The sequence below is a fragment of the Tauraco erythrolophus genome, chromosome W (genome assembly GCF_009769465.1).
Source record: "Tauraco erythrolophus isolate bTauEry1 chromosome W, bTauEry1.pri, whole genome shotgun sequence".
Taxonomy (NCBI): domain Eukaryota; kingdom Metazoa; phylum Chordata; class Aves; order Musophagiformes; family Musophagidae; genus Tauraco; species Tauraco erythrolophus.
In genome coordinates, this window is record NC_141497.1 from 9,119,396 (window position 1) to 9,146,928 (window position 27,533).

The 27,533-nt window shown below is 45.4% G+C and overlaps 1 protein-coding gene across 1 annotated transcript in view; it reads left to right on the forward strand.

Moving 5' to 3' along the window:
- The window catches only part of LOC147526202 (ras GTPase-activating protein 1-like), a 179,984-nt gene that overhangs the window by 122,309 nt on the left and 30,142 nt on the right, over positions 1–27,533 (forward strand). The window contains 10 exon segments of the mRNA XM_086630192.1: positions 1,098–1,134; positions 1,137–1,175; positions 1,178–1,253; positions 1,508–1,584; positions 15,498–15,670; positions 15,822–15,981; positions 16,372–16,514; positions 17,265–17,352; positions 17,355–17,379; positions 19,755–19,841. Of these exon segments, the coding sequence (XP_086486318.1) occupies positions 1,098–1,134; positions 1,137–1,175; positions 1,178–1,253; positions 1,508–1,584; positions 15,498–15,670; positions 15,822–15,981; positions 16,372–16,514; positions 17,265–17,352; positions 17,355–17,379; positions 19,755–19,841 (905 nt within the window).

Here is a 27,533-nt window from a genome sequence, read left to right on the forward strand (position 1 = left end):
AAACAGTTAGTTTTGATCATCTGTATCAAAATGCATAAAGGAAATGAGAAAATTGAGTTTCCAAGTGCTATTATCTTGAGAATCTCTAGTACAGACTAATATCTTCTTTTAACAGGGAGAAAACAGTTGTGTGTAAACACGGGAAATTATGTAATCTACTGTAATTTAGAATAGAATAGAATAGAATAGAATAGAATAGAATAGAATAGAATAGAATATTTCAGTTGGAAGGGACCTACAGTGATCATCTAGTCCAACTGCCTGACCACTTCAGGGCTGACCAAAGCTAAAGCATAGTATTAAGGGCATTGTCCAAATGCCTCTTAAACACTGACAAGCATGGGGCATTGACCACCTCTCTAGGAAGCCTGTTCCAGTGTTTGACCACTCTCTTGGTAAAGAAATGCTGCTTAATGTCAGTCTAAATCTCCCCTGATGCAGTTTGAGCCATTCCCACACATCCTGTCACTGGATACCAGGGAGAAGAGATCAGCCTCTCCCTCTCCACTTCCCTCCTCAAGAAGCTGTAGAGAGCAATGAGGTCACCCTCAGCCTCCTTTCTCCGAACTAGACAAACCTAGAGTCCTTAGCCGCTCCTCATAGGCCATGCCTTCCAGTCCTTTCACTAGCTTTGTTGAATGCAGTTTGCCCTCTTAGCTGCCAGGGCACACTGCTGACTCATATTGAGCCTAATCTATTAGGAAAGCACCAAATATGGCATTGTTTGGTGTTGTCCATGGCTCTTACTCAAGATACAAGTCTTTGACTTCAGTACAATTTTCTATGCATAGAAAATTTAGTACTTGCAAATCTTAATGTCTCGTAGTGTTGGTTTTAAAAGTAAAAAATAAGATGAGTTAAAACTATGGTGCTGGAGGTTTATTTCAAGTTATTTGAGTTGCTCTTAATTTGTCACTGGTGTCTCTTAAAATCTTGTTCCATTATTCCTGTTCCCTGCTATTTCTATTAGGAAATTATATTTTGTGTTTAATATTTATACCTTAACATTAAGCCTTCACATGGGGGGGGGGGGGGGGGAGGGAATTCTATTCTTTCTTTAAAAAAAAAAAAAAAAATAAATTTGTGTATTTCTTTAGGTCAGCAGTCTTATTTTGCATGTAGAAGAAGCTCATACGCTCCAGTAAAACACTTTACTAATCCATATTGTAACATCTACTGAACAGTGTCCAGGTAGCAAAAACACATATCAGGGAAGGTCAGAACCCTGTATGGTCAGAAGAATTTGTCTTTGAGTAAGTCTTAATCTTATTGAATTACTGAAATTGTCCTGAAATTTGGATTACATTTAAGATTCTTTATGCTGTACTGCTTTGCATATGCTTTTAAAAATACTGTACGCAAGGGTAGAGTTTATGTATGCATCTAAGTATACATAAGTTAATATAATTATCTTGATAATGAGAACTCAGGATTGAAATAACTTTAGAATAAGTTTAAATGTTGGCCAAGTATAGTATTAATTAAGGCTTTCTGTCTTTTCCCCTAGTGATCTTTCATCTGATATTAATAGATTTGAGATAAGTCTTAGTAACAAAACAAAGAAAAGTAAAGATCCAGATATATGTAAGTATTTTCTGTAAAAGATGCATATATTTGTAACAATGGATACAATTTTCATTGTTCTTGTCAAACATTGTCACAATAGAATTAAGTATTTTGTGTACCATACAGCTGTATTGTTATGTTTGGATGTCTGTTACTGACTCTACATTAATGTTTTTACAATAAGAACTACATGTTTTTAGTAGTAAAATGCACAGTAATCCAGTCCTATGTATCTGATGGCTTTTCTAGCTCTATTGTAGTATACCTATTATGTTATACTGTGACCATGTTACCCCCCCCAAAAAAAAAGTGGAAAGAGAAGCTGTCAGAATTAATCTGCTCCATAAAATGTTATGTTCTGCTAAATTAATTTCTTTAATCTGTTTTAAGCACAGCTGTGTGGAAATTTTTTGTTCTTTTCAGGTTTTTTGTTGTTTCCAGTGAGAAAGAAGGAGGAAAGATAGTACTTAAAATAAATAAATAAAGATCCAACATGACAGTCTGTAGAACAAAATTTGCCTCTAACTAGAAAAGTTTCTGCACAGCAGAAGGAAAAAGGATGTATTTCATTTGACAGACAAAAGGAATTTCTAATTACAATCATAGAATCATAGAATGGTTAGAGTTGGAAGGGACCTCAAAGATCATCTAGTTCCAAACCCCCTGCCATGGGCAGGGAAACCCTCCACTACACCAGGTGCTCAAAGCCTCATCCAACCTGGCTTTGAACACTTCCAGGGATGGGGCATCCACAACTTCTCTGGGCAACCTGTTCCAGTACCTCACCACCCAGAGTGAAAAATTTCTTCCTTAGATCTAATCTAAATCTGCCTCTTTCAGTTTAAAGCCATTACTCCTTGTCCTGTCACTACACACCTTGTAAAAAGTGCCTCTCCAGCTTTCCTGTAGGCCCCTTTAAGTACTGGAAGGCTGCTATATGATCACCCGGGAGCTTCTCTTGCAGGCTGAACAGCCCCAACTCTCTCAGCCTGTCTCATAGCAGAGGTGCTCCAGCCCTCGGATCATTTTTGTGGCCCTCCTCTGGACTCGCTTCAGCGGTCCATGTCCTTCTTGTGCTGGGGACTCCAGAGCTGAACACAGTATTCCAGGTGGGGTCTCACGAGAGCAGAGTAGAGGGGCAGAATCACCTCCCTCGACCTGCTGGCCACGCTTCTTTTGATGCAGCCCAGGATACGGTTGGCTTTCTGGGCTGCCAGCACACATTGCTGACTCATGTTGAGCTTCTCATCCACCAGCACTCCCAAGTCCTTTTCCTCAGGGCTGCTCTCAATCCATTCTCCGCCCAGCCTGTACTTGTGCTTGGGATTGCCCCGACCCACGTGCAGGACCTTGCACTTGGCCTGGTTGAACTTCATGAGGTTGGTACGGGCCCACCTCTCCAGCCTGTCAAGGTCCCTCTGGATGGCATCCGTTCCCTCCAGCGTGTCCACAACACCACACAACTTGGTGTCATCTGCAAACTTGCTGAGGGTGCACTCAATCCCACTGTCCATGTCTCCAACAAAGATGTTAAATAGCACTGGCCCCCAGTACTGACCCCTGAGGAACACCACTCATCACTGGCCTCAACTTGGACATTGAGCTGTTGACCACAACTCTTTGAGTGAAACCATCCAGCCAATTCCTTATCCACCGAGTGGTCCATCCATCAAAACCATGTCTTTCCAGTTTAGAGACAAGGATGTCGTTGTGGGACAGTATCAAATGCTTTGGATAAGTCCAGGTAGATGATGTCAGTTACTCTTCCTCTATCCATCAATGCTGTAACTTCATCATAGAAGGTCACCAAATTAGTCAGGCAGGATTTGCCTTAGTGAAGCCATGTTGGCTGTCACCAATCACCTCCTTTTCCATGTGCCTTAGCATAGTCGCCAGGAGGATCTGCTCCATGATCTTGCCGGGCACAGAGGTGAGACTGATGGCTGTAGGTCCTGGGTCTTTCCTTTTTAAAATGGGGGCTATGTTCCCCTTTTCCAGTCATTGGGAACTTCACCAGATTGCCACGACTTCTGAAATATGATGGATAGTGGCTTAGCAACTTCATCTGCCAGTTCCCTCAGGACGTGTGGATGACCTCATTGGTTCTATGGTCTTGTCCACCTTCAGGTTCTTTAGATTCTTTAGTGGGTGGTTCTTCATTCTCACAGTCCCTACCTTTGCCTTCTGTGGCTTGGGCTGTGCAGCTGGAGCTCTTGCCAGTGAAGACTGAGGCAAAGAAGTCATTGAGCACCTCAGCCTTCTCCATATCCCAGGTAGCCAGGTCCCCCATTTCCTTCCTGAGAGGGCCCACATTTTCCCTAGATCTCTTTTTATCACTGATATACCTATAGAAGTTTTCTTGTTACCCTTGATGCCCCTGGCCAGATTTAACTCTATCGGGCTTTAGCTTTCCTAACTGATCTCTAGTTGCTGGGACAATCTTTCTGTATCTTCCCAGGCTACCTACTTGTTTCCACCCTCTGTAGGCCTTCCTTTGTGTCCGAGTTGGTCCAGGAGCTCCTTGTTCCTCCATACAGGCCTCCTGGTGTTCCTACCTGACTTTCTCTTTGTTAGGATGTACCGCTCCTGACCTTGGAGGCGGTGATCCTAAATATAAACCAGCTTGCTTGTGCTCCTCTTCCTTCAGGGCTTCATCCCATTGTGTGGAGAAATTTTCCAGCTGCTGCAGCATACTGTGAAAGTTCTTTCCCCATGCAGGCTAGCTGAGAAACACCTGTAGCTTGTTACATGGTAAAGTTGTTTGAAACAGGTGTTGTAGCATTCAGCTAATCACTCTGGGAGGTGGATGGTCAAGCGACAATAGCCTTGACTCATCTGGTGATCCACGTGATTTGTGGATAAATAATTATTTAAGGTGGGGCATTACCGTTTAGGAGGAGGGCTGTTTTTTCCTAAAAGCAGGGTGCTTTCTTTCTGAGTGCTGGAGGTACATTGGTCTGCTTGGAGCTGAAGCTTTCTCCTTGTGACTTTTGGTGACCTTAATGTGATCTGACTGCAACTGAAGTCAGAAGGTATGTGCACTCCATCCTGGGGCTCCAGGGACAGAACTTAGACTAAAAAGATGGGGCAAAACTCCATGAAAGAGAGCATGATGTTTTTTGCTTTCAAATCTGTGATAATGGATGCAGGAGCTGATATAAGTGGTAAACTCTTTATGAATTGTTAATTTGGGTGGCAGGACATGAATGTCCAGTGGATCTAACACTGTTTTAGCCCAGAAGCCTGGAAACTGCTAGGGGATAAGTTAATACATGGAGTTGTGTTTGGAGATAAGAGTGTAGTTGACGTGCTACTTACATGGGGGATCCTGCATGACATAATGCAGAAATGGACAGCAGGGAAGAAAAGGAAAAGAATTATGGGCTGATGAATCTGCGGATGAAGGTTCTGAAGGGGACGATGAGTTATCTGATGGGATGCTGACTCTGGACAGCACAGGCAGGGTACCTGCTGCGTTTCCACTGCCCTCAGAGACTGAGAGAGTTGTGGGAACTGCATGGGGATCCTACCCCTCTCTATGGGATTAGAGAGATCCCTCACCCTTTGCCCCAGTGGCCTGCCCTTTCTCCTCTGTGCTACAGCTACCTGTACAGCCAGTTACTTTAGCTACTACAGGGGGGTCTGTCCTTCCTATGGCTCCGCCATTCGCTCCTCAACCGGGCCAGGCACCCATGCTTGCTGCTGCACAATCGGCCCTGGCGGCGCCACAAGGACCGTTCACGCTGTTCCTGGGTGTGACCATAGTGCCTGGTGTTCTGTGGTTCCGTTTCTGGCACCTTCGTGTCCTGTGCCATTGCCCATAGGGCTTGGCTATCCGGCACATGCACCAGCATCCGGGCATTCTCCAGTACAGGTGCAGACGGTGCAACCACCAATGGTGAATTTCTTGACACACTAGTTATGGCAGTCTTGCAAGAAATGTCACAGCAATTGTGGTACTGACGGAGGGTGTGGCAGGCTGCTACTGCTGGACTTGCGCCAGGACGACCTGGGCTGGCTGTGCCAACCGGCCCGGCAACAGCCCTGGAAGTGGCACTGAGCGTGGTGCTGGCAGCCCTGGTGGCAATGGTGTGCCGCAAGCTGCCATTGCCGTGCGTAGCTCCGCAATGTCCACAGCCTCCGCCACTACACTGCCTGCTGGCCGGCGCTGTACCTTGCCAACCTTCTCATCTGTGAGACCATCGGACATACTTCTACCCGACGATGTAAGCAGTGTCCCTACAGACACGCTTACTACACTGCAGGAGACTGTGGCGGCAGTCAGATGCCGGCAACCAGTAACACAGCTGGCCCACAACCGTCCTTGGACGCTTCCAGAATGTAAGGTGACTGTGCGTCCGAAAATTCAAAATGGTTTTGGGAAGCAGTCAAGAGGTGGGCTCTGGGGACTAGATTTAATAGAGAAAGTTGGCATGCCTGAATATAAAAGGGACCTGAGCAGGTTGTTCAAGGAAGTAGTGAACCCACAGAGGATGTTATCCAAGCCTTTCCTGTGCAGAAAGCTCTTCCTAACTTCATGTTTGTCAGACTGACCTGAGTTATCTGTTGGAGAGTGGCTCAGATCTACAGTCCCAAGTGGCACATATGGGCTAGGTTCTCCTCAATTCATGCAAATTATTAGAGTGCTGAATACTGACTTGCTCTCCATGATATAAGCATTTAGGTCAGGTATTATTTCAACCTGTACAATATTCAGTTTTTGAGGCCAATTGGAGAAGGATGGCTGAAAGAGCTGCAGCTGGGAATATGCAACTACCTCCAACTGATCTGATATGGAGTTCCAGCAGATGCTCTTATGGGAGCTAATGCTTTCTCTGATCCTGATCTTCAAGCTACCCTGGCATCCTCAGGTCCTTGAGCAGGCTCAGAAGATTGGTATGGGAGCCCTATTAAAAGGCATGGACATGGCTGCTCCTAAAACATGATAGTGGAAATATCTCAAGGACAGAAAGAGCACTTTTATCTTTCGTGAAAAAGATTGCTGCAGCCCTCGAGAAGCAGGTCAAAGATGAGACCCTGAGGCAGCTATTGTGCAGACAACTAGTGAGAGATAATGCCAATGATGAGTGTAGAAAGATCATAGATGCTTTGCCAGGGGAACCCACACTAACAGAGATGGTTGAAGCTGCTCTAAGGTAGGATCTGAGGATCATAAATCGCTCTGGCTGCAGTTCTGGGGCCTATTCAAATCAAAAATTCTGATCGGGACTAAAAAGGCAACCTAAGAGTGAGAGCAAGCAGAAACAGACCGGACAAAAGAGGAAAAATAAGGACAACAGGAGAGCTGCTCGCTGCGAGAGATGCGATAGGCCAGGCCATTTTGCAAAATACTGCGAAGCTACATACCATGCCAATGGTCGACCCTTGACGGTTTGGGATACTTGACCAGGAGCGCAAAGGGGATGTGCGCTCAAACACAAATATTCCCCAGGGCATGGCACTGACACAGGCCTACTCAGCCAGCTTAGAGCCAGCACCCAGGGATCAGCTGGGGTGGATGTGCACACCGCATCAACAGTCATCATAGAATCCTGTTGGTGTTTATAAGGTTCCCTTGGATGCATTGGGCCCTAGGACAGGGACTGAGTGCATGCTGGTGGGAAGATCTAGTGTCACCACTTAAGGGATCTTTGTACACCCAGGAGTATTGATGCTGACTTTACAGGCCAGATTTGTGCCATGGTTTCTACACCCACCCTCCCGTCACTATTCCTGAAAAGACTCAATTGCTCAACTTGTGCCTTTCAAGTCGTCGTGTGTTCCCAGGACAGAACAACGAAGTCGTGCAGATGGTGGCTTTGGATCTACGGGACTTCCAAAGGTCTTCTGGAGTGCAGATATCTCTAGCCAAAAGCCGCAGATGATGTGTACCCTAATCCTGCCAAATGCCCAGCCGTCCAAGATTCAGTTCCAAGGCTTGATGACGCAGGCACTGATGTGACACTCATCTCCTTCTCTGTGTGCCTCCTACGTGGCCTTTAGCCCCTGTGGGGTCAGCCATTGCAGGGTTGGGGGAACCCACAGAGCTATTTAAGCAAAAGACCTGTGGTGGTGAAAAATGCAGAGGGGCAAACAGCTACAGTTCGGCCCTATGTCACTGCAGTTCTGCTTAACCTCTGGGGCGGGATGTATTGGCGGCTTGGGGGGTACGGATTGGGACAGATTTTTGATGGGGGCCACTGTACTGAAGGGCGCAGAGTATCCTATGCTGCCTTTGCGGGGCTAGTAAGCAAATCCATCTGGCAACCCCAGTGGCCGCTACCAAAGAGGTTAGTTGCCCTTCATCAGTTAGTTCAGGAACAATTACAACAGGGACACCTTGAGCCTTCCACTAGTCCCTGGAATACTCCTGTTTTGTAATTAAGAAAAAACAGGAAAATGGAGATTGTTGCAGGATCTCGGAAAATCAATACAGTGATGGAAAGTATGGGGGCATTGCAGCCTGGTATGCCCTCACCCACCATTCCAGCAGGGGGGAAATCCTGATCTGATTTGAAGGATTGCTTTTTCACTATTCCTTTACACCCTGATGACAAGCCAAAATTTGCCTTTACCGTGCTTGCAGTTAATAATGCTGAACTGCAAAGAGGTATCAATGGAAGGTCCTACCTCAAGACATGAAGAACAGCCCAACTGTCTGCCAATGGTATGTTGCTCAAGCTTTGTCCGGAGTCGTAAGCAGTTTCCTGAGGCATACTGCTACCATTACATGGATGATATCCTGGTGGCAGCATCCACCCAGGACGGAGCTGAGGATACAGCCTCGGCTGCTCGTGCTCTGCATTCTTATGGGTTGCAAGTGGCTCCGGAGAAAGTTCAACAGCATCCTCCTTGGAGATATTTAGGAGTCAAAATTCTGGATCAAACTATACAACACCAAGAGGTGCAATTCTCAGGTTCTATTAAGACCTTGAATGATGTCAGAAATTCCTGGGTATCATCAATTGGTTACGTTCTTATCTAGGGCTAACCACGGCACAGCTTTCTCTGCTCTTTAATATTTTAAAGGGGGACCCCGAGTTGAATTCACCTCGGAAAAGACTCCTGAAGCACAGCAAGTGCTGGAGGAGGTTCAACAGGCTGTTTCTGCTCGTCAGGTTTATCGAGTGGATCCCTCCACTGGTATCACTGTTTTCATTACCACTCCAGATTTTCATCCTACAGATATCATTGGCCAGTGGAATAAACAGTGGCCTGACCCTTTGCATATTCTGGAATGGGTCTTTTTGCCACATCAGCCAAAAAAGACACACCCACATTGTTTGAATGATCGCTTGTCTGATAATCAAATGCCGCCAACAGTGTTTGCAATTAATGGCAGCGGATCCTGCGACAATTGTTCTCCAGTACAGCAGGAACACTTTGAGGTGGAGCCTTACTAACAGTGCTCCTCTGCAAAGTGCACTGCAAAACATTTCGGGACAGATTGCTTATCATCTGTCCAGCCATAAATTACTGCAATTGGCAAAATCAACAAGCTTTATCTTGCGGCCAAAAATAGTCGGGTGCCAGTGCAAGGACCCACTGTCTTCACCAATGGGTCTGGAAAGCTATTGTTACCTGGAAGGAGGAATCTGAGTGGCAGGGCTGGAAGGCCATGAGTCAGGCTCAGCCCAGTTGGTTGAACTGAGGGCTGTTGCCATGGCTTTCAGTGGTTCTCGCAGGTACCTTTGAATTTGGTCACTGATTCTGCTTATGTAGCAGATATAACCCAACGCTTAGATTGTTCGCTTCTGAAAGAAGTAAATAATGCGGCTCTGTTTTCTCTATTAAAAACTTTATGGTGTGCAATTCAAGCTCGAGTTCAACCCATATTATATTCTGCATATTCATAGTCATACTAATTTGCCAGGTTTTATAACAGAAGCAATGCCAGGGCTGACATGCTAGCTAACCCTGCTTGGGTAGCACCTCAGCCTGATAAAATTGCACAAGCCAAGGCATCGCATAGTTTTTCCATCAAAGTGCGCATACCCTGCAGAAGCAGTTCCACTTAACGCCCACTGAGGCTTGGGACATTGTCAGCGCTTGCGCTGACTGCCACGGACTTGCTGCACCTCTGCCATCGGGGGTAAACCCCAGAGGCCTAAAGGCCCTGCAGCTTTGGCAGACGGATGTAACGCATGTTCCTGAATTTGGCAGATTTAAGTATGTGCACGTGTTATTGACACTTTCTCCTCAGCTATGTGGGCGTCTGCTCATACTGGGGAGGAAGGTCACGATGTCATTGCCCATTGGAAACTTGCTTTGTGAATCTTGGGTGTACCTTTTTCTGTGAAAACCGACAATGGCCTGGCCTATGTCTCACAGAAGACGCGGCAGTGTTTACACCTATGGGTGTGAATCATACTTCTGGGTGTTCTGCTTTCTCCTACTGGCCAAGCATTGTTGAACGTGGTCATGGCACTTTGAAGCATGTTTTAGATAAACAAAAGGGGGAATGCATGGAGAAACCCCACAGAGTCGACTAGAAAAAGCGTTATATACAATTAACCATCTTACAGTGCCACCAAATTCAAATAATCCTGTTATTTTGAATCATTTTCTCTCATTGCAGTCTTCAGGCAAGACACCTGCCTCGAGCAAAAGTCTGGGTACGGGACCTACTCACTAAGATGTGGGAAGGCCCGTATGAGCTTATTGCTTGGGGTTGTGGGTATGCTTGCGTTTCCACAGATACTGGGTACGATGGCTACCTGCAAGATGCGTTCGCCCTGACCTGCAGCACCAGAAGCAAAACAGGCAACCTCCAAGGCAACCTTCAATGATGGCCAGAATGTGGATCATCAATCAAATGATCCTTCTGATGGAGATAATATCAGAAATGTCGGCCATCAGCCTGGACCTTCTACAAGTAGAGATTGAACTTTAAGTCTCTTATGGAGTCAGAATCGTTGAGCCCTTAAGGCTATTTATAATTAATGATGGAATGTATAACTGGGTTTGCTAGATATATCTCCCATGGCATTGCTGGAGAATCTCTCTGCCCACCTTAAATTGGTCTTAAACAAAAAAGAGGACTTGTGGAGAAGTTTTCCAGCTGCTGCAGCATACTGTGAAAGTTCTTTCCCGTGCAGGCTGGCTGAGAAACACCTGTAGCTTGTTACGCTGGGAAAGTTGTTTTGAAACAGGTGCTGTAGCATTCAGTCAATCACTCTGGGAGGTGATGGTCAAGTGACCAATAGCCTTGACTCATCTGGTGAACCACATGATTTGTAATTAATTAAGGTGGGGCATTTCCTCCTAGAAGGTGGAGTGTTTCCCCCTGAAAACAGGGCATTTCCTTCCTGAGTGCTGGAGGTGCATTGGCCTGCTTTGGAGCTGAAGCCGTCTTGTTGCGACACCATTGTACTCTAGCGAGCAGATCCCTGAAGAGGCCAAGTCTCCTCTCCTGAAATCCAGGGTAGTGAGCCTGCTGTGCACCCTCCTTGCTTCCCTAAGTATCTTGATTTCCACCATTTCATGGTTGCTGCAGCCAAGGCTCTCCTTGAGCATCATGTTCCCCATCAGCCCTTCTTTGTTGGTGAGATCAAGGTCCAGCAAAGCACCTCTCCTCGTTGGTTCCTTTACCATTTGGAGGAGGCAGTTATCATCCATGCATTCCAGGAACCTCCTGGATTGCCTATGCCTTGTTGTGTTGTCCTTCCAACAGATATCAGGGTGGTTGAAGTCCCCCATGAGGACCAGGGTTTGTGAACATGAGGCAGCTCCTTTCTGTCTGTGGAGGGCCTCATCCACTCGATATTCCTGGTCAGGTGGTCTGTAGTAGACCCCTACTACTCTGTCCCCTGTCCCTGCTCTGCCTTTAATCCTAACCCATAAGCTCTCAGTTGGGACCTCATCTGTCCCCAGGTGCAGATCCATGCACTTTAGCTGGTCTTTGACATAGAGGGCAGCCCCTCCTCCTCTTCTCCCCTGCCTATCCTTCCTAAAGAGCCTGTACCCTTCTATTGTGACACTCCAGTCATAGGATTCATCCTACCACGTCTCCGTAATTGCAGTTATGACCTTGTTCTTGCACAGTTCTATTCATTTGAGCCAGAAAATTCTTTATCTGAGCTAAAGCTTTGGTTAGTAAAAGAACCTTTGAAAGGATAATTCATGAATGGAGTAGTTGGATAACTTTTTTTGAAGTGTTTTGTAGTTTCCTTCTTTCTGTCCAGATTAAGGAGATTGTGCTACCTTTAGATGTATCCAACTGGTAGAAGGTTATAGATGGCTTCCTTATCTAGGTTAAGAGGATTGGCGATGTTACTTGATTATGGTTAGGTAGACTCTTGGAGTGTAACCTAACAGTCCTTTCATTTGTGATAAGGATTAGACCATATCAAATTGAATTAACAAGCATCTCTGCCTACATCCCCATCCCTATTAAATATTTGAAGTATATGGGGGGGAAAAACTGAGCTAAAAGAATCATAGAATCGCATTAGTCTGGAAGGGACCTTAGAGATCATCTAATCCAACCTCCCTGTCATGGGCCGGGGTGCCTCTCAACTAGATCAGGCTACTCAAGGCTCTGTCCAACCTGGCCTTGAACACCTCCAGGGAGGGGGGCAACCACAACCTCTCTGGGCAATCTATTCCAAAGTCTCACCACCCTCGTACTGAAGAATTTCTTCCTAAGATCTAATCTAAATCTGTTCTCCTTCATCTTAAACCCATTTCCCCTTGTCCTATCAGTGGACACTCTTGTAAAAAGTCCCTCCCCAGCCTTCCTGTAGGTTCCCTTCAGGTATTGGAAGGCAGCTATTAGGTCCCCTCAAAGTCTTCTCTTTTCATCTTATGAAAAGAGTTCATAAGTTCTCTTAAAAGAGAACTTATCCAACTTGCCTGTGTGCTGTGTTGCCTAAAACTTTAACCTCTCCAAAGCAAGGTTGGTTACCTTTCTGAACATTTCTCCTTTATAGCCGCACTTATTAAATGAGGATTGCTCTGAAGTGGGAGTAATGTGAGGCTCATCTTCCCAATTAACCCATTAAGTCAACTTTCCTGCTTGTTTTTCCTGTCATATAAAGCAGATTGAGGGCTCAAAAATCTGATATTGATTTCACTGCTTTTTCTTCCATAGTAACACACAAAACTAAGTACCAAAATGATACAAGTATGAAGGCTATTTTTTTTAGTATTTGTGGTGGGTTGACCTTGACTGGCCACCAGGTGCCCACCAAGACCCACTCAATCCCCATCCTCAGTGGGATAGGGGGAGAAAATAAGATGAAAAACTCGTGGATTGAGATAAAGGCAGTTTAATAAAGAAAAGCAAAGGCCGCACACGAAAGCAAAGGAAAAAAAAAAAGATTTACTCTCTACTTCCCATCAGCAAGCAATGTCCAGTCACTTCCTGGGAAGTAGGGCCTCAGTATGCATAGCGGTTGCTTTGGAAGACAAAACACCTTAATAATGAATGAACCCTCTCCTCCTCCTTTCTCTTAGCTTTTATTGCTGAGCAGACTTCATATGGTATGGAATAGCCCTTTGGTCAGTTTGAGTCAGCTGTTCTGGCTATGTCTCCTTCCAACCTCTTGCTCACCCCCAGCCTGCTGGGCTTTGAGGAGTGGGTTGGGAAATAGCCCTTGATGCTGTGTGAGCACTGCTCAGCAGTAACCAAAACTGGTTTGTTATCAACAAGTTCTAGCTACAAATACAGAGCACAGCACTATGAGGGCTGCTATGGGAAAGTTAACTCCACCCTTGCCAGACCCAATACAGGCATTTTCAACAACTGATTGGTTTCAACAAAGGCTTCACTGTAACTTAAGTTCATAATATAGCCTAATGGTTCAATATATGTTTCTAAGTAGTAGAAAGTGTTCCTTTAAAGGTCTTTGAATATAAATTACAATAACAAGTATCCTGCAGTCCATATATTGATATTTCTTTTTCGAACTTTAAGATCAAAGCAAGATTTATATTATCACTAGGAAGTGCTACTGTATAATCATGAGAAAAATTAATGCATGGCCAGCAGATTGAGGGAGGTGATTCTGCCCCTCTACTCTGCTCTCGTGAGACCCCACCTGGAATACTGTGCTCAGCTCTGAGGCCCCCAACACAAGAAGGACATGGAGCTGCTCGAGTGGGTCCAGAGGAGGGTCACAAAGATGATGCGAGGGCTGGAGCACATCTTCTGTGAAGACAGGCTGAGAGAGTTGGGGTTGTTCAACCTGGAGAAGAGACGGCTCTGGGGTGATCTTATAGCAGCCTTCCAATACTTAAAGGGGGCCTACAGGAAAGCTGGAGAGGGACTTTTACAAGGGCATGTAGTGATAGGACAAGGAGCAATGGTATTTAACTGAAAGAGGGCAGATTTCAATTAAATATTAGGAAGAAATTCTTCACTCTGAGGGTGGTGAGGCAGTGGAACAGGTTGCCCTGGGAAGCTGTGGATGCCCCATCCCTGGAAATGTTCAAGGCCAGGTTGGATGAGGCTTGAGCAACTTGGTGTAGTGGAGGGTTTTCCTGCCCATGGCAGAGGGGTTGGAACTAGATGATCTTTGAGGTCCCTTCCAACCCGAACCATTCTATGATTCTGAATCCTGTATCTCACTGTTCCTGTCAATGAGATATATATGCCTTATATGCACAAGCAAAACAATAAAGAAGCACATTGCTTGGTTGAGGACATGAGAACTTTGCTCAGAAGAAATATTTTGGGAAAATCAATTGATTATCTGGTCTAAAGACAGTCCGATCCACACTTGTGATAAGTAGCAGATGATGATGAATTTGTTTACCCACTACTTGACTGACTTGAATGTGTTACCTTATAAATTCATCAGTTCTAAAGGATATGAAGTCTGTATTAGAAATGTGATGTTGTTATGTTCCATTATCTGATTATGCAAATGATGTCCCAACATATTGCTGAATCAGTTCAGTGGAAAGTCCTACTAGAACTGTTCATAGGTTTTGTAGAAATTGAAAAATCAAGTATGTGATGGTGGTTTCAATTGTGTTTTGGTTTTAGGGGGGGGTGTTTTGTTTAAATGTGAGAGACTTGATTAAAAGTAGATTTAATTGAGAGTTGCAGAAAAAGGATGTTTGCTTGTAAGTTCCAGGCAGTCTGACAGGCTAAATGTGAAACTGAATCTGTATATCTCCTCTTGGAACTTGGGGTGTATCATAGGTAGAATGGTGTCTCTGCAAGCATCTGAGCCCTTTCTGTGTGAAGTAACTCAGTTCAGGAGGGCATGTGCTTATTTTGGAACGGTCGGTGGTATGACCGCTGCAGCTTGCTAGTCAGCTGTCAGACTAGACTTTCAATTACATTTGAATAGGCTGGTGCAGGTCATTGCTTAGTAGTTTTAAGGTATCAAAACCACAAAAAGGTGAATTAATGATTTTGTCATTCTTGGTTGACTTTTGTCATTATTTGGGCAGTAAGCTGTCTGGAAATGCTTTTTTATATAGCTTGCATACCTGGGAATTCCAAAATATTAAAGAATACATCTGGCAACATTTGAGAAAGATGTAGCAATGCTAATAGTAAATACTAAAAGTAATAACAATGTGGTTCAAGAGTAGACCTGATGGAGGTATGAGCCCAAGACTTCGAAAGACGACAAGGAATTCTAATCACTTTACCTGTTTTAATTTTCTGATTGCTGTCTAGGTTTGCTAGGTAGCTGGAGGAGAGGTGAGCTTTTTCCCCTATTGGGTGTTAAAAAGAAACTTTGTTAATTTCTGTGTGTATACATTATTTACAGCATGCTTTATATTTCAGCTTCAGTTTTCAGGAGTCTGTTAAACCATCTAAGAGAGAATCTGTCAATACATTTGATGGTACAAATTTTGATTATTTTTTTTAGTACTCATTTGCTGAAACAAGATGATGTGCTGAAAACAACTTTTTTTATTCAGTACTATTTTGCTGGAGATAACCTACTTAACAATGCTTTTTCCTAAAGTGTTTATGCGTTGCCAATTAAGCCGATTACAGAAAGGACATGCAACAGATGAGTGGTTTCAACTCAGTTCTCATATACCACTGAAGGGTATTGAGCCAGGATCTTTGCGTGTTCGAGCACGATATTCTATGGAGAAGATCATGCCAGAAGAGGAGTACAGTGAGTTTAAAGAGGTATTAATTTTGTTTCCTCAGTTTTTCTGTCAAAATTCACTTTCTCTGTTTGGGAGAGATTTCAATAACACTAATAGACATTGCTAAGTAGTATTTGTAGTGACTGTTTTGCTAGGACAAGTTTCTGAACACTATTCCGGTTTTCTTTCAGCTCATACTCCAGAAAGAGATGCATGTAGTCTATGCCTTATCACACGTTTGTGGACAGGATAGAACACTGTTGGCTGGCATTTTATTGAAGATTTTTCTTCATGAAAAGCTTGAGTCACTATTGTTACGAACACTGAACGACAGGGAAATAAGCATGGAAGGTATTGTACTAATTACACTAACATTTACTGAAACTCTGGGGAGGGAAGGGCCCCCATGTCTTTGTTTCTGTCTCCTCCCTTAATTACATCATATATCGAACTGTGAACGAACCATATTTTTCCTCTGCTTTTGTTGTCTCCTTTCCCAACTTTTCATAGAATCATAGAATGGTTTGGGTTGGAAGGGACCTCAAAGATCATCTAGTTCCAAACCCCCTGTCATGGGCAGGAAAACCCTCCACTACACCAGGTTGCCCAAAGCCTCATCCAACCTGGCCTTGAACACTTCCAGGGATGGGGCATCTACAACTTCTCTGGGCAACCTGTTCCAGTGCTTCACCACCCTCAGAGTGAAAAATTTCTTTCTTATTTCGCTTTATTTTTTTTCAGATGAAGCTGCTACTTTGTTTCGTGCCACCACTTTAGCAAGTACACTTATGGAGCAATATATGAAAGCCACAGCAACACGTTTTGTTCACCATGCACTGAAAGACAGTATATTAAAGATAATGGAGAGCAAGCAGTCCTGTGAGGTGATACCTTGAACTATGTTTTTTGAAAAATTTTGATTTGTTGAAATGATGATCTACTGATTGTTTGCTTTGGAAGTATTTATTAATCCTTCAGAAATATTTTCAATACTGGGACTGAACTGATTATGAGTTTTTTTTCTAAATGTTAACTTGAACAATGTTCACAGCATCATTTTTCAATAAGTTTTTTAACTCAAATTTCTTTAAATTATGTATTTATTCTTTAGCAATTGTAGGTTCTTTTGTAGCAGTTACTGAGTTATCTACCCTAAATAACTTATGGTAAGCTCCAGATATACTAGAAGTCAAAAGTCAATATCTGAACTTAGTTTCATTTTAAAGCTCCCTTACATTAACTGCTTGTGTTAGATCCTATCTTTCTTTCTTAAAGGACCCTCCTAACATCTATTTCACTTGAACTTAATTATGGAAAGAGGGGGATGTCCTCTGAAGACTGAATTAAAAGATATGAAAATATACGTAGTTTAAAAAAGATGGGTCATTATGGATAGTGTTAAATGTCTGCTGTTAAAAGCATAGTGCACTAGAACTTAAAAACATTGCTTTTTCACATTAGTTTCCTGGCTAGCCCTTGAAGCAGATTTGTAAGTTCTGTAAAAGTCTGAGATTTGTACAGCAGTAGAATATTTAATTTATTTTGAAATAGTATTCAGTGTGTAATATTATCAAATTATATATGTAGTTCTATTTAAGAGAAGAAACTTAATATTTTTTCCCTTTTGGTTTTAGTTAAATCCCTCAAAATTAGAAAAAAATGAAGATGTAAACACTAATTTGGCACATCTATTAAGTATACTTTCAGAATTGGTGGAGAAAATATCATGGCTGCAGAGATACTGCCTCCGTAAGTTTGCACTCTTCTGTTCAAATTTGTACTTGAAAATTTCTGTTTGTTATTTACATTGCACTGTAAAATAGTGTTCTTATTGCTTTATCTTATACTAATCAGTCCTAAGACTAGTTTCTTTAGGGCAGTTATATGTACAGAGAAAAAAAAAATAGCACTTGAATGAATTGTGCTTTTTGCACATGTGGTCAATTGATCTTAGCTGGATGCCAGGTGCCCACCAAGCTGCTCTATCATTCCCCCTGCTCAGCTGGACAGGGGAGAGAAAATATAACGAAAGGCATGTGGGTCGAGATAAGGACAGGGAGATCACTCAGCAATTACCATCACGGGCAAAACACTCAACTTGGGGAAATGAATTTAATTTATTGCCAATCAAAATCAGAGTAGGATAATGAGAAATAAAGCAAATCTTAAAATACCTTCCCCCCACCTCTCCCTTCTTCCCAGGCTCAACTTCACTCTCAGTTTTCTCTACTTCTTCCCCCTGAGCGGCGCAGGGTGATGGGGAATAAGGGTTGTGGTCAGTTCATCACATATCTCTGCCGCTCCTTCCTCCTCGTGCTCTTCCCCTGCTCCAACATGGGTCTTTCACACAGGCTGCAGTTCTTCATGAACTGCTCCAGTGTGAGTCCCCCATGGGGTCACAAGTAATGCCAGCAAATCTGCTCCAGTGTGGGCTCCTCTCTCCACAAGGTCACAGGTCCTGCCAGGAACCTGCTCCAGTGCAGGCTCTCCACGGGGTCCCAACTCCTTCAGGCGTATCCATGTGCTCTGGTGTGGAGTCTTCCATGGGCTGCAATGTGGATATCTGCTCCACCTTGGACCTCCATGGATTGCAGGGGGACAGCCTGAGTCTCCATGGTCTTCACCACAGGCTGCAGGGGAATCTCTGCTCCAGTGCCTGGAGCACCTCCTCCCTCTCCTTCTTCACTGACCTTGGTGTCTGCAGAGTCATTTCTCTCACATATTCTCACTCCTCTCCTCTGGCTGCTGTTGCGCAGCAGTTTTTTTCCCCCTTCTTAAATATCATAGAGGCACTACCACTGCCATTGATTGGATTGGCCTTGGTCAGTGGTGGGTCCATCTTGGAGCTGGCTGCCATTGGCTCTATCGGACATGGGGGAAGCTTCTAGCAGCTTTTCACAGAAGCCACCACTGTAGCCCCCCGCTACCAAAATCTTGCCGCGCGAACCCAGTACAGCACAAAAGCTTTTGACTCGCACATATGCTTTTCTTTGAGGGAGAAGCTACTTGATCCAAGGGGTCAGGGAAATAAGAAAAAAAAAAAAATATCGATATATTATCTTCACAAAGAGGTAGATGACAGTACTAGTTAGCAGATAATTGTATATATTTAAGTTGAATAGACTGGGGGTGCGGAAGAGGTTGGGAGGGCACACAACCAGAACAGCTGACCCCAACTGACCAAAGGGATATTCCATATCATAGGATGTCTGCTCAGCAATAAAAGCTGGGGGAAAGGAGGAGGAAGGGGGCTGTTCAAGTTTATGACATTTGTCTTCCCAAGTAACTGTTATATGTGATGAGGCCCTGCTTTCTCAGGAGTGGCTGGAAATCTGCCTGCCGATGGGAAGTAGTGAATGAATTCCTTATTTTGCTTTGCTTGCATGTGCAGCTTCACTTCACCTATTAAACTGTCTTTATGTCGACCCATGAGTTTTTCTTGCTTTTGCCCTTCTGATTCTCTCCCCTATCCTGCTGAGGGGGAGTGAGCAAGCAACTAGGTGGGGGCTTAGCTGCTGGCTGGGGTCAACCCACTACAGAATGGCAGAATAGCACAGAAGTTTCTTTTGTGTCAGTGATGGCAAGGTTACCATTAAAAGCTTCATTCTTTTAAGTATATATTTTAAGTATATGGTGTGTCTCTTAACATTTTCTGAAATACACGAGTGCTCCTATTTTTTGATAGGAGAGGACTATTACTTAACTACTTTTAAACACCTAACCTGTATTTATGGATACACAAATTGTTATTAATTCAGTTAAAAAGTGGAAAAAATAAACAAGAAAAAAAAGCCACAAAGCCATCTTTTTTAAAAAATTTTTTAAAAGGAAACACTACCTAAGAAATAGGAAAAAAAAATATTATAAACCATTTAATGCATATGTGAATAATCATAATTTTACCTGCACAAATAGGATAGTGTATTAGTCAAGAACTTTCTTTGCCATTTGTAAATGGATGGTCATAGCAGATTTTAAATTAATTTAAAGCTTATGTCTGAATTATAAACTTAGCATTGATAGTTCTGCATTAAGCAGGAGGTTGGACTAGATCCTTTCTGACCAGCTTTTTTTATTCAGTGAAGTTTTTAAATGAAATTATTGATTAGCTATTATTTTTACAGGACGTTGAGATATATTTATGGATGCTTGCAGAAGTCTGTTCAAAACAAGTGGCCAGCTAATACCACAATGAGAACAAGAGTTGTTAGGTAAGTTACTTGTCACTTTATTCTATGCTGAAAATAATCTTTTAACATCTTATTAGTCATACTTCAGTGTGCTTATCTATTTTTTTATTTTAGTGCCAAAACTTTATAGTATTTATATAGGTTACAAGAATATTTAAGATCATTATGGTACTGGGGCATGATATCCCAATTAAGGATTGAGAGCTTGCTAGATTCTTAGTCATGCTGTTGGAGCCTTGCTAGAGGTGTAGTATAGAGGTCAGTGTAGCTATACTTAATAGCTTTAACTTTACATTTACTTGTATTTTGTTAAGTTTTACAAACTAATCTAAAATATTGATTTCCTTTTTCATGTTGGGAAAAATAAAAAGTTCTCTCAAAATGATAGTTAACCTTTGTGATACCTCTGGAGAGCAGTGACCTCTGAAGATGATGTTCCTGTCATATGCTGTCTGGGAGGACTGTGCTTTATCCAGGGACTCCTATGTAGTGTATGTTAATTATTGGAAAAATCTTACACATGCTAAGAAATGCAGACATAACATGTTAAGGAAACTAATACCTTCTCAGAAAGGTGATTGGACTGTCATTAGATTTCACTGAGGTACTGTCTGCATTGGAATATATAGTTCTCTGCATCAGTGAAGACTCCCAGTGCTGATCACTCAGAATCAATATACAGCGTTCATTTCCGAAAATACATACTTCTATGCTGTCCTAGTTTTGTTTCATTTCTCTGCTCCAGCCCAATCATGTTGAAACATTCCAGAGCCTCTGTAAAACTGTTGCCAGCTACTGAACCTGGCTCCAAGTAAAAAAACTCCAGTCTGCATTCATAAATCAATCGAATAAATAGTTCTTCCTTAACACTATCAGTTGCCAGTGCAGGTCAAAAAATCTTTGACAAAAATGGGATCTTGACACTGTTGTTCTAAATGATACTGAGGGTTTAAGGGTATCAGAGCCACATCTCTCCTACATTTGCTTTACCTTATTTTGCAAGCCTAGTTTAACCAGTATCTGGCACTAATATGATTTGCTGACGTTAATCTCCCATTGAACAGAGTCTTCCAGATGATTTGTTATTGGCTCTTTTTTATCACTTTGGCTGGAGGCAGAAATGAAGACACGGGAGCCCTTCCTTCCCCAGAGTTTCAGTAAATGTTAGTGTAATTAGTACAGTACCTTCCATGCTTATTTCCCTATCATTTAGTGTTTGTAACAATAGTGACTCAAGATTTTCTTGACGGAAAATCTTCAGTAAAATGCCTGCCAACAGTGTTCTGCAGGGGTTTTGCCTTCAAATTGAGGCTGCTCTTATCAGAGGTGTTTGGGCTAGCCTATTGCAATGGTGTAGAACTTAGAAGCAAATACCATGTCTCTTTCTGTTCCTCCCCATCTCCAGAGAGTGCCATGTGGCTTTCCTTAAGTGGATACAGCTGACATAAAGAATTTTCCTGGAGTTTCTGCTGGATACTATAAATATTGGATCCCTTTCTCTCATCATTTTAGCCTTGATAAGTGGATACTTGTGACTTGTCTCTAGAGTACAAGTCTTTTTGCAGCCTCCAATGAAGAATATTATCTTTTATTGCACTGGTTTTGGTCCAAGAATTATTACATATTCAGAGACAGGTGGATAGTTTTTAAGTGTCTGGGTAGCTTCCCTTCTATATCATTCAGAAAGTGCTGCCATTTCTGTCTGGTTGTAAAAACCCATGCATAGGTATTGACTCATTCTTAATTTAGACAGCTTGACCAGTGTAAGAAGTATCAAATCTTCTGTATCTGCAAGGTCCATTACCCCAGTTGTCTTCAACTTCAGGCCATCTACAAGAGAAATTGGTGTATGTGCCATGACTTCAAATTTATTTACTTCCTCATAGCTTTAAGTTCATCTCATAGAAAATATTTTTGTTTCACACTGGGCCAGGAGTGTTTTGTCAGCCCATAATCCATGATTCTTGGAGAAATAGGAAACTTCTATAACACAAGCGTCTAGGACACATGAAAGGTGTGTTAACCTCACTGCTACATGTGTCACTTTGAATTAATAATGGACAATGCCATCACCGTATACTTAACAAACAAGGTAGTGCAATGTCCACTTCCATTCTTCTGTAAGTGACTGGGCTTTGGTATTGCTGTAGTGAAAAAGCAGTCTGCTGGTAGTGTCCATGCACTCTGAACAAAATGAGAAGTGAATTGGCATCACGGAGACGTGGTGGGACGACTCCTATGACTGGAGTGTCAACATGGAGGGGTATAAGCTTTTTAAAAAGGACAGGAAGGGGAGATGAGGAGGGGGTGTCGCTCTCTACGTCAGCAACCGGCTGGAGTGCGTGGAGCTTCGCCTGGGGTCGGAGGAGGAGCTGACAGAGAGCTTATGGGTCAAGATTAGAGGACGGGGACGGATAGGGGATGTTACGGTAGGGGTCTGTTACAGGCCACCTGGCCAGGAGGACAGAGCAGATGAGGCGCTTTATAGCCAGATAGGAGCAGCCTCGCGGTCACAAGCCCTGGTCCTCATGGGGGACTTCAACCACCCTGACATCTGTTGGAGAGACAATACGGCAGGGCACAGGCAGTCCAGGAGGTTCCTGGAATGCGTGGACGACAACTTCCTCCTGCAGGTGATAGAGAAGCCGACAAGGAGGGGTGCCATGCTCGACCTTGTGCTCACCAACAGGGAGGGACTGGTGGGCGATGTGAAACTTAAGGACAGCCTTGGCTGCAGTGACCATGACACAGTGGAGTTCAAGATCCATGGGGCAGCAAGGAAACTATACAGCAAGCTCTGTGCCCTAGACATCAAGAAGGCGGACTTCGGCCTCTTCAAAGACCTGATGGGCAAAGTGCCGTGGGAGGCGGCCCTGGAGGGACGAGGGGCCCAGGAAAGTTGGTCCACATTCAAGGAGCACCTCCTCCAAGCTCAGCAGAGGTGCATCCTGATGAAGAACAAGTCGGGCAAAAAGACCAGGAAGCCCGCGTGGATGAGCAAGGAGCTCCTGGACCAACTGAAAATGAAGAGGATAGCCTATAGAGGGTGGAAGCGGAGGACAGATAGCCTGGGAGGAATACAGAGAAGCTGTACGAGTGACCAGGGATCAGGTGAGGAAGGCTAAAGCCCTGAAGGAATTGAATTTGGCAAGGGATATAAAAAGCAATAAGAAATGCTTCTTTAGGTATGTAGGGGACAAAAGGAAGTCCAAGGAGAATGTAGGCCCCCTCCGGAAGGATACTGGTGCTCTGGTTACCTGGGACATAGAGAAGGCTGAGTTACTCAATGACTTTTTTGCCTCAGTCTTCACTGATAAAGCCTCTTGTCTTACCACCCAAGCTGTGGAAAGAACTAGCAGGGACTGTGAGGATGAACCACCGCCCACTGTACTTGAAGAGCAGGTTCGGGAACATCTGAGGAACTTGAAGGTGCACAAGTCCGTGGGACCTGATGAGATCCATCCGCGGGTCCTGAAGGAACCGGTGGATGAAGTTGCCAAGCCACTGGCCATTGTATTTGAGAAGTCGTGGCGGTCTGGCGAGGTCCCCGATGACTGGAAGAGAGGGAACATAACCCCCATTTTTAAAAAGGGGAACAAGGAGGACCCAGGCAACTACAGGCCGGTCAGCCTCACCTCTGTGCCTGACAAGGTCATGGAGCAGATTCTCCTGGGAACCATGCTAAGGCACATGGAGAGCAAGGAGGTGGTGGGTGACAGCCAACATGGCTTCACCAAAGGCAGATGGTGCCTGACCAACTTGGTGGCCTTTTATGATGGGGTGACAGCATCGGTGGACAAGGGTCGACCAACAGATATCATCTACCTGGACTTGTGCAAAGCTTTTGACACTGTCCCGCACGACATTGTTCTCTCTAAACTAGAGAGGCATGGGTTTGATGGATGGACCACTCGGTGGATAAGGAATTGGCTCAATGGCCGCACTCAGAGAGTAGTGGTCAACGGCTCGATGTCCAAGTGGAGACCGGTCACGAGTGGCGTCCCTCAGGGGTCCGTGTTGGGCCCGGCCCTCTTCAACATCTTTGTCGGTGACATGGACAGTGGCATGGAGTGCACCCTCAGCAAGTTCACCAATGACACCAAGCTGTGTGGTGCCGTTGACACGCTGGAAGGGAGGGATGCCATCCAGAGGGACCTCGACAGGCTGGAGAGGTGGGCCCGTACCAACCTCATGAAGTTCAACCAGGCCAAATGCAAGGTCCTACATCTGGGTCATGGCAATCCCAGGCACAAATACAGACTGGGCGGAGAATGGATCGAGAGCAGCCCTGAGGAGAAGGACTTGGGAGTACTGGTGGACGAGAAGCTCAATATGAGCCGGCAATGTGCTCTTGCAGCCCAGAAGGCCAACCACATCCTGGGCTGCATCAAGAGGAGCGTGGCCAGCAGGTCGAGGGAGGTGATTCTCCCCCTCTACTCTGCCCTCGTGAGACCTCACCTGGAGTACTGCGTCCAGTTCTGGAGCCCCCAACATAAGAAGGACATGGACCAATTGGAGAGGGTGCAGAGGAGGGCCACGAAGATGATAAGAGGGCTGGAGCACCTTTCCTATGAGGACAGGCTGAAAGAGTTGGGGCTGTTCAGCCTGGAGAAGAGGAGGCTCCGGGGTGACCTTATAGTGGTCTTCCAGTACCTCAAGGGGGCCTACAAGAATCATAGAATCATAGAATCGTTAGGGCTGGAAGGGACCTTCAAAGGTCATCTAGTCCAACCCCCCTGCAAGGAACAGGGATATCTCCAACTACATCAGGTTGCTCAGGGCCTCATCCAACCGGGCCTTGAACGTCTCCAGGGATGGAGCATCCACCACCTCTCTGGGCAACCTGTTCCAGTGTTCTCCAACTCTCATGGTAAAAAATTTTTTCCTAATATCCAGCCTGAATCTACCTCCCTCTATTTTAAAACCATTACCCCTTGTCCTATCACAACTGGCCCTCCTGAACAGCCTCTCCCCATCTTTCTTGTAGGCCCCCTTGAGGTACTGGAAGACCGCTATAAGGTCACCCCGGAGTCTCCTCTTCTCCAGGCTGAACAGCCCCAACTCTTTCAGCCTGTCCTCATAGGAAAGGTGCTCCAGCCCTCTTATCATCTTCGTGGCCCTCCTCTGGACCCTCTCCAACTGGTCGATGTCCTTCTTATGTTGGGGACTCCAGAACTGGACGCAATACTCCAGGTGAGGTCTCACGAGGGCAGAGTAGAGGGGGAGAATCACCTCCCTCGACCTGCTGGCCACGCTCCTCTTGATGCAGCCCAGGATGTGGTTGGCCTTCTGGGCCGCAAGAGCACATTGCCGGCTCATATTGAGCTTCTCATCCACCAGTACTCCCAAGTCCTTCTCCTCAGGGCTGCTCACGATCCATTCTCCGCCCAGTCTGTATTTGTGCCTGGGATTGCCATGACCCAGATGTAGGACCTTGCATTTGGCCGGGTTAAACTTCATGAGGTTGGTACGGGCCCACCTCTCCAGCCTGTCGAGGTCCCTCTGGATGGCATCCCTCCCTTCCAGCGTGTCGACGGCACCACACAGCTTGGTGTCATCGGCGAACTTGCTGAGGGTGCACTCCATGCCACTGTCCACGTCACCGACAAAGATGTTGAAGAGGGCCGGGCCCAACACGGACCCCTGAGGGACGCCACTCGTGACCGGTCTCCACATGGACATCGAGCCGTTGACCACTACTCTCTGAGTACGACCATTGAGCCAATTCCTTATCCACCGAGTGGTCCATCCATCAAACCCATGCCTCTCTAGTTTAGAGAGAAGAATGTCGTGCGGGACAGTGTCAAAAGCTTTGCACAAGTCCAGGTAGATGACATCCGTTGGTCGACCCTTGTCCACCGATGTTGTCACCCCATCATAAAAGGCCACCAAGTTGGTCAGGCACGATCTGCCTTTGGTGAAGCCATGTTGGCTGTCACCCACCACCTCCTTGCTCTCCATGTGCCTTAGCATGGTTCCCAGGAGAATCTGCTCCATGACCTTGCCAGGCACAGAGGTGAGGCTGACCGGCCTGTAGTTGCCCGGGTCCTCCTTGTTCCCCTTTTTAAAAATGGGGGTTATGTTCCCTCTCTTCCAGTCTTCGGGGACCTCGCCAGACCGCCACGACTTCTCAAATACAATGGCCAGTGGCTTGGCAACTTCATCCGCCAGTTCCTTCAGGACCCGCGGATGGATCTCATCAGGTCCCATGGACTTGTGCACCTTCAAGTTCCTCAGATGTTCCCGAACCTGCTCTTCAAGTACAGTGGGCGGTGGTTCATCCTCACAGTCCCTGCTAGTTCTTTCCACAGCTTGGGTGGTAAGACAAGAGGCTTTATCAGTGAAGACTGAGGCAAAAAATTCATTGAGTACCTCAGCCTTCTCTATGTCCCGGGTGACCAGAACACCAGTATCCTTCCGGAGGGGGCCTACATTCTCCTTGGACTTCCTTTTGTCCCCTACATACCTATAGAAGCATTTCATATTGCTTTTTATATCCCTTGCCAAATTCAATTCCTTCAGGGCTTTAGCCTTCCTCACTTGATCCCTGGTCACTCGTACAGCTTCTATGTATTCCTCCCAGGCTATCTGTCTCCGCTTCCACCCTCTGTAGGCTAACCTCTTCATTTTCAGTTGGTCCAGGAGCTCCTTGCTCATCCACGCAGGCCTCCTGGTCTTTTTGCCCGACTTGTTCTTCATCGGGATGCACCTCTGCTGAGCTTGGAGGAGGTGCTCCTTGAATGTGGACCAACTTTCCTGGGCCCCTCGTCCCTCCAGGGCCGCCTCCCACGGCACTTTGCCCATCAAGTCCTTGAAGAGGCCGAAGTCCGCCTTCTTGAAGTCTAGGGTACAGAGTTTGCTGAATGGTTTCCTTGCTGCCCCATGGATCTTGAACTCCACCGTGTCGTGGTCACTGCAGCCAAGGCTGTCCTTAAGTTTCACATCACCCACCAGTCCCTCCCTGTTGGTGAGCACAAGGTCGAGCATGGCACCCCTCCTTGTCGGCTCCTCTATCACCTGCAGGAGGAAGTTGTCATCCACGCATTCCAGGAACCTCCTGGACTGCCTGTGCCCTGCCGTATTGTCTCTCCAACAGATGTCAGGGTGGTTGAAGTCCCCCATGAGGACCAGGGCTTGTGACCGCGAGGCTGCTCCTATCTGGCTATAAAGCGCCTCATCTGCTCTGTCCTCCTGGCCAGGTGGCCTGTAACAGACCCCTACCGTAACATCCCCTATCCGTCCCCGTCCTCTAATCTTGACCAATAAGCTCTCTGTCAGCTCCTCCTCTGACCCCAGGCGAAGCTCCACGCACTCCAGCCGGTTGCTGACATAGAGAGCGACACCCCCTCCTCGTCTCCCCTTCCTGTCCTTTCTAAAAAGCTTATACCCCTCCATGTTGACACTCCAGTCATAGGAGTCGTCCCACCACGTCTCCGTGATGCCAATAAGGTCGTAGCCCTGCTCATGTGCACGCATCTCCAGCTCATCCTGTTTATTTCCCATGCTGCGTGCGTTGGTGTACATACACTTCAGCTGGGCCTCCGACAAAGCCGACTCGCTGGCTGGAGCGACAGGGGTTCTCTTGGATGGCAGTGTAAGTTCGTTTGAACATACCTGCGATCCTTCCTCAGCCTCTGGACCCTCGGTGCTGGCACTGGTGCCATGCTGACAGCGGTATGAATCTGACTTCTTGGCTGGAGCGGCTGGAATTCC